The 8103-nt window shown below is 42.8% G+C and overlaps 1 protein-coding gene across 1 annotated transcript; it reads right to left on the reverse strand.

Moving 5' to 3' along the window:
- Positions 1-1438: 1438 nt before the first annotated feature.
- On the reverse strand, positions 1439-4798 carry LOC135505286 (muscarinic acetylcholine receptor M4-like). Its single transcript, XM_064924526.1, has one exon. It carries the CDS (start codon positions 4697-4699, stop codon positions 3266-3268), a length of 1434 nt encoding a protein of 477 aa, XP_064780598.1. The 5' UTR covers positions 4700-4798; the 3' UTR covers positions 1439-3265.
- Positions 4799-8103: the final 3305 nt, after the last annotated feature.

Genomic DNA, 8103 nt, shown 5'->3' on the forward strand with positions numbered 1-8103 from the left:
TTACTAGGAGTGAAGCGTACCTAACAATTTTCCTTCAGTTGGGTTTATTTCATCCCTGCCCACAGCTGGCAGCACCCGAGTAGTGCCCAGCACACTGGCCATTGTACATTTGGTTTGAATTTGGATATCCCTATGGGGCTAGTTAGGGACCATCAGTAAACTACACCATGTACATGGGCTAGTTAGGGACCATCAGTCAACTACACAATGTACATGGGCTAGTTAGGGACCATCAGTAAACTACACAATGTACAGGGGACAATATTTTTAAATGTCAATAGCTCCAAATATCAATGACATAAAAACCTCAAACCAACTATAAATTGTAGAAATGCATATACAAATATTGTAAGCATTTAATGAGAACTAAGAGGTGTGCAACATTTAAATATTTTCCCATTTACATTGTGTAATATATTGATGGTCCCGAACTAGTCCCACAGATAGACTGAAGTCAAACCAACTTTGTAACAGTCACACACCGTCTGGCTGAAGCTGATGGGCGAAATAAGTTGGCTAGCTTGCTAGCCTAGGCCAGGCTACTTCCAGATACAAGACCTGGTCAGACTGTTTCATATTATCTAGAAGGGTTAGTGACTGTAACTGTGTAGGGTTTTGGCAAAGTGAATGTAAAACGCCTCCCACCTGCAAAAACACTCAAGAGACACCCACATCAAAGCACGCCTTCATGACCCATATCTCATTCTCAGTTTAATTTCCTAATGAGTACAATTGAAACCGAGGCTATATCAGTACATTCAGCCCCCTTTAATAAGAAAAGGCTTTCAGGAACTGTCATGTTCACTACTATGTTACTGTTGACCTGTAAGATCAAGTAATAAAATGTCTGGCACAAGTTGATAATGATGTCAAATGTCAGGCGATGTCTCATCATTACTGCGTCAAAGAGGCATGGTTGAATGAGTACACCAATTTACCTTTAAAACAGGGCAAACCAGTAGATTTGTTATAAAGCCCACAGGGCCTTGCTGAGTGTATGACCTGAAGTCGTGGTGCCATAATTTGTGCTGCTGTGCTTTGGCTCTGAGGGTCTCCTGTTGGACCCGGTGCTCCCCTGGGCTCTCAGCACAGCCATGAGCTCATACTGTGTCACTGATCGGTCACCGGCCCCGGCTCTCCTCCCATTGTCTCCAACAGATATCACTACCTAGCAATGACTGGTAATACTCGTGGCGTGCAAAATATATTCCATTAATACTGTATATTACATCAGAAAGCATACTGTACATGTCAAATCATTTAAAATACTATTCCAATGGTACAATATATTTTATTAAGCATTAGAAAAAGATACAATCCTCTGTACACTGTCTCTGGATAGTTGTTTTAGGGGAGGGGCCATACTACAGGAAACTGTGGTCATGTTTTACACTCTCCCTTTCACCCTTTTTTTTGGGGTGGGGGGGTGGGGGGGGGGGGGTCGCACCCAGCCTGTCATGCCAATGTGATATTCAGGAATTAAAGTAAGATTATTCATCCATCTTTACCACCACAGTAATGACCCCATGATCATTTCAAAATCAGTTTTATATGGATGCACATCCGTAGCTGGCCATTTTATATGACCAGGTCATGCCCAGACAGCATCAGTTATTTTCCCACTAATCCCTACTTTTATGCATTTAGCTCTTTGTTAGAAGGTCCTTCTTTGAAAATGCATTGAACCAGTTAGATAAGCTAGTAATATTACCCACCTAATCATTGGTGTGACCTCGTGAATATGGATATAGGCTGGGGAGGTACAAGCTGGACTTCACACATTGTAATCCAACATGGAGAATAGTGGCACATTTACAAATATAAGTCACCAAAAAACAACGGGTTACATTTTTCCCCCCAAATTCCTGACTTTAAATCAATTTAGAAATACACTCTCTTAATATCTCTTGCATATACATACAGTTATATATATATATTTATATATATATATATTGTTTATATTCAATTTGTAAAATTATGTGTGAATCACAAACATAATACAAGAGAGGTACAAACATTCAGATATGAAATGAGAAACTGCAGTTTTTAGAGCATACAATGGCCTTCTATTTACACATTCATAATTAGGCAGGAGATAACATAGAAAATATGTTTAATACTCTCGAGATAAGTATCCCCTATAAACAAGTGTTTTGTATTTTATACCGGCAGTTCCAGTCGCAGTGAAGGCCAAATTTAAAAACACAACACTTCCATAATTGTGAAGCTGGCAATGAATTAAAGCTTTATTGTTGCCGGCGGGTGTTTCTCCTTGTAACGTAACGACACGATAATTGAATTGTTTGGAGCCAAACACCGGTTGTTAACTTATGCATTGGCCTTGTACTGCCATCAACAGTTTGTCATGTTTGAAGATCAATTTTGATCAAAACATATACATCAATATTTTGGTCAGTGGGAGGTGAATGGATATGCATTACAGTACTCTCAGGGGTAACAACGTATTTCAAGTCACCAGCAGCATGTTGACGTACGTGCTACTAGCCTTGAGGTTAGACAGTCTGCAACAACAAAGGATCCATATCGTCTTTGTTCTCCATATCATGTCGTGACCACATTGCTCTCCATATCACATTATGATAAGGATTCACTGATGTGAAGGAGTACCTCCATCTCCGTGAGGACTTAATCAATTCTAATTCCTCAAGGAGGAAGGAAAGGAGGAAATGGATAGTTTCATCGGACATTTCATGCTCGTTTCCTTTGATACTGTTGCATAAAGGAAGATTTCCAAGCTCCTTTTTAATGTGTCTTTTGCCGTACACCCAGACATTATGTAACACTGCCCTCACGGTCTTCTATGTTGGTGGTGGTATCTCGGAGAGGGATGACTGAAGTCTTGGCCCTGGCCTTAGTCCACAGACGTTCAGCTGGGCTTTTTGAAGATTGTTACCACGTTTCAGTGGATACGAATTAGTCCTTGTTGGTCATCGCAATAAGGGTCCAGGGGGGAAAAGAAAACAACTGAGACATGTTTGGACTCCATAACTTTGGCTGATCTCAGATTCTTCGTTTGCCCCATCCTCACATTGGCCATCATACTCATACTGTATCATTTGGACGTAGCTAAGATGTTACTATTCTTCTGTGGCTAAGACATCTCCGAGGAGCGTTGAGTGTGACATAAGTTGATAAACATGACTGTGGAGGCTCCCTGTGGAGGCTCCCTCCTCCCGTTCTCTGTAACCACTCAGCCCTCCAGATGTCTTAGTAATATTACCCCTCAGCATATGTATGCTCCAGCTCATCTTGTTCCAATATTTTTATACTGGCACATGAGGAGATTCTTAAAGGTCTTCTTGAAGGTGGCGTTGCAGAGGGCGTAGCAGGCTGGGTTGATGGTGCTGTTGACATAGCACAGCCAGTAGCCGATGGCCCACACAGTGTCCGGGACACAGGAGTGGCAGAAGGTGCTGATGAGTACCATGACATTGTACGGGGTCCATGTGAGGATGAAGGCAAGCAGGATGGCGAAGATGGTTTTGGTCACCTTTTTCTCCCTGGCTGCCATTTGGCGCTTCCTTTTCACCTGGCTGCGGGCAATACTGGCAAACTTGCGCGCCACCTTCCGGGGGCGGTTGACTGGGATAGAGCGGGTCTCGCCCCCCTGGATGGGTGGCTGAATCTCGATGGCAGTAATGCACTCGTCACCAGCCTGCTTGGTTACAATCTTGATCTTGGACCATTTAGAGGCAGGGTTGAGTTTAACGGTTGCCGCTGCAGGTGCAGGTTCAGGTGCAGGAGCAGGTGCTGGAGCAATGCCAAGGCACCCCTCGGAAATGGCTTCACTTTTGGCCCTCTCCTTGGCATTTTGGGGGGCAATGCTGGCTGTGCTGGAGCCATTGGAACTCTCTTTCTCTTCTGGATTGACACTAGCGTCAGGCTTGGTGGAAACAACAGACACATCAATCTTGCCATTCTTCACAGCTTCACCGGTGTTGCAGGACTCCAGACTGGGCTTGGGGGACGGGTTGTTGTTATTCTGTCTGTTAAGGATGTGGCTCTTGAGTGGGTTAGGTATCTTGAGGCCCTTCTTCTTTTTCTCAGCCTCGGGCTTCTGCTTGGACACCCGGCTGCGGCTGGCCAGAGAGATGTGGATGTAGAGCACCATCATGATGACCACAGGCAGGTAGAAGGCAGCGATGGCTGTGCCGAAAGTGGCGGCAGGGTTGGAGAGAAACTGGATGTAGCACTCTCCTGGTGGAACCGTGCGTTCTCCAACAATAAACTGCCAAAACAGGATAGCAGGGGCCCAAAGAATGAAGGAAAGAATCCAGGCACCTGCAATCATCAGCCCAGCCATTTTGGTGGTCCTTCTGGCTGGATAGCTCAGGGGCTTGGTGACACAGAAGTAGCGGTCAAAGCTAATAATAAGAAGGTTCATGACAGAAGCATTGCTCACCACGTAATCCAGGGCCAGCCACAAGTCACACGCTACAGGTCCCAGGGGCCAATAGCCCACAATGATGTAGACCGTGTAGAGGTTCATGGAGAACGCACCAATGATAAGGTCTGCACATGCCAGGCTAAACAGGAAGTAGTTGTTGACTGTCTGGAGGTGCCGATTTACTTTAATGGAAAGCATCACCAGGATGTTGCCTGTGACAGTGACAAAACTAAGGGAGCCTGTAACCAGGGCGATGAAGACCATCTCCACGGCTTTGTAGGGGCTTCCCATCTCCTCCTCCCCCACCACACAGGTCTCATTGGTGCCAGAATCATTACAGCTGAGGTTGGCTGACAAGACATCACTGGAAATGTTGCTCAAGGAGCCTGAAAAGGAAGCACAATAACAACAATATGTTAATTTTGGATGTGTAGTGTAGGAGAGTTTAAAGGGTTATTCCATCAAACTTCAAGTTATTAGAATAGTACACAATGCAGAACAGAACAACCAGGTTAAAGGTCAGTGGCCCAAGGCCAGGAACAGGAATATTCCAAGTTCGGACAGTAGGGGGGAGTCAGATCGCTATGATCTCCAGGAACTTTACTTTTGGTGTCTATTTTTAATTGTTGCGCTACTAGTGCTGCCTGTTGATGTTAAGTAGGCAGCTACAGTAGCTGAATGATGTTAACATCTTCGGGTTTTATTTCATTAAATGTATTTGATTTCATTTGAGTGCTTACAGTGCCTTGCGAAAGTATTCGGCCCCCTTGAACTTTGCGACCTTTTGCCACATTTCAGGCTTCAAACATAAAGATATAAAACTGTATTTTTTTTGTGAAGAATCAACAACAAGTGGGACACAATCATGAAGTGGAACGACATTTATTGGATATTTCAAACTTTTTTAACAAATCAAAAACTGAAAAATTGGGTGTGCAAAATTATTCAGCCCCCTTAAGTGAATACTTTGTAGCGCCACCTTTTGCTGCGATTACAGCTGTAAGTCGCTTGGGGTATGTCTCTATCAGTTTTGCACATCGAGAGAAATGTTTTCCCATTCCTCCTTGCAAAACAGCTCGAGCTCAGTGAGGTTGGATGGAGAGCATTTGTGAACCGCTGTTTTCAGTTCTTTCCGCAGATTCTCGATTGGATTCAGGTCTGGACTTTGACTTGGCCATTCTAACACCTGGATATGTTTATTTTTGAACCATTCCATTGTAGATTTTGCTTTATGTTTTGGATCATTGTCTTGTTGGAAGACAAATCTCTGTCCCAGTCTCAGGTCTTTTGCAGACTCCATCAGGTTTTCTTCCAGAATGGTCCTGTATTTGGCTCCATTCATCTTCCCATCAATTTTAACCATCTTCCCTGTCCCTGCTGAAGAAAAGCAGGCCCAAACCATGATGCTGCCACCACCATGTTTGACAGTGGGGATGGTGTGTTCAGGTTGATGAGCTGTGTTGCTTTTACGCCAAACATAACGTTTTGCATTGTTGACAAAAAGTTCAATTTTGGTTTCATCTGACCAGAGCACCTTCTTCCACATGTTTGGTGTGTCTCCCAGGTGGCTTGTGGCAAACTTTAAATGACACTTTTTATGGATATCTTTAAGAAATGGCTTTCTTCTTGCCACTCTTCCATAAAGGCCAGATTTGTGCAATATACGACTGATTGTTGTCCTATGGACAGAGTCTCCCACCTCAGCTGTAGATCTCTGCAGTTCATCCAGAGTGATCATGGGCCTCTTGCTGCATCTCTGATCAGTCTTCTCCTTGTATGAGCTGAAAGTTTAGAGGGACGGCCAGGTCTTGGTAGATTTGCAGTGGTCTGATACTCCTTCCATTTCAATATTATCGCTTGCACAGTGCTCCTTGGGATGTTTAAAGCTTGGGAAATCTTTTTGTATCCAAATCTGGCTTTAAACTTCTTCACAACAGTATCTCGGACCTGCCTGGTGTGTTCCTTGTTCTTCATGATGCTCTCTGCGCTTTTAACGGACCTCTGAGACTATCACAGTGCAGGTGCATTTATACGGAGACTTGATTACACACAGGTGGATTGTATTTATCATCATTAGTCATTTAGGTCAACATTGGATCATTCAGAGATCCTCACTGAACTTCTGGAGAGAGTTTGCTGCACTGAAAGTAAAGGGGCTGAATAATTTTGCACGCCCAATTTTTCAGTTTTTGATTTGTTAAAAAAGTTTGAAATATCCAATAAATGTCATTCCACTTCATGATTGTGTCCCACTTGTTGTTGATTCTTCACAAAAAAAAACAGTTTTATATCTTTATGTTTGAAGCCTGAAATGTGGCAAAAGGTCGCAAAGTTCAAGGGGGCCGAATACTTTCGCAAGGCACTGTATGTCACCTACTAACACCCTGGTACTACCTGTAGCTCCCGTTCTCCGCAGTCTGAGAAAACACTGAGAGAGAAAGGTATGTGTTGTAGATTACTCCTTTGTAGAAGTCCAATGACGTGAAACAATTAAAACATCCCAAGGTTAATGCTGTAGATATTGTTATAAGGGAGTGTGAGACTATTGAAACATGTAACATTCAGAGTTTTATTGTTATTAATATAGTTTACAGAGCGCTAAAATGTATTGCTGTTCTAGCTAGCATGCCTTTCTGTGATTGCAAACCGTTAGTCGAGCTGCCGACTGATGCTAGCGTTGCATTATGGGAGATGTAGTTTTAGCCCTCTAAGGTCTGAATGGGATAAAGGCGAATCCACGTTGTAGCTTGTTTGTATTACAGTGTTTTTGTTCACGAGTTGTTGTATTTTAATACTGTCAACACTGAAATGGATGTGTGTTGTGGGATGTGAGACAGGATATGTGTTTTACCTTTTTTCATGCTCCTGTATAGAACAACTTGTCAGATGGTGCATTGGAGACTGATGTGTTCATGTCCTGTCTTTTCACAATACTATTGCAGGTATTGTCTAAGAATTAAGATTATACATTCTGGTTATTATTATTATTTTATACTATACATTATGGCTTTATGTGTGAATGTGATTGTGTGAGTCTGAGAAAACACTGAGAGAGAAAGACCTTGTCAGATGGTGCATTGGAGACTGATGTGTTCCTGTCCTGTCTTTTCACAATACTATTGCAGATCGACATAAAAGTCATTTGTTGGTTCTCCTGTGGTACATATAAAGACCGCTACATTCGCACAAATCTCCCAACATATCCACTGTTATGTAACATCTTGCCCTCTGCAAAATGCTCTTCGCCTAGATAGTTAATTCTTTGAAATGGAATACACGGTATGAAAGTCTGAAAACACAAAGAACATAATACTATATGTTTTTACTTCTAAGCGAAGAATAGCCTGGTTGGGTGTTCATCCTTGGTTATGTGTTCTGGTTTTATGGTAATGTGCATATGCAAATTAGTTTTTGCATTCAAAATGAGATATTGTGAGCTAGTGAATATGCATGCCTGAGTTATTTTACAGATACTTCAGTTTTACCTAGCTCCAGAGGTGTGGACTCGAGTCACATGACTTGGGCTCGAGTCAGACTCGAGTCACAAATATGATGACTTGCAACTCGACTTTAACTTTAACACCAATGACTTGTGACTTAACTTGGACTTGAGCCTTTTGACTCGAACTGACTTGATACCCTCCCCAAGCCAAATATAAAAAACGATGCCATTAAAAAAGGTGTGCAGTGCATCA

This window comes from Oncorhynchus masou, chromosome 2 (assembly GCF_036934945.1).
Source record: "Oncorhynchus masou masou isolate Uvic2021 chromosome 2, UVic_Omas_1.1, whole genome shotgun sequence".
NCBI lineage: Eukaryota > Metazoa > Chordata > Actinopteri > Salmoniformes > Salmonidae > Oncorhynchus > Oncorhynchus masou.

Coding starts and splice junctions, on each gene's coding strand:
- LOC135505286 (XM_064924526.1), bottom strand. CDS start 4,699: ATGGGAAGCCCCTACAAAGCCGTGGAGATGGTCTTCATCGCCCTGGTT.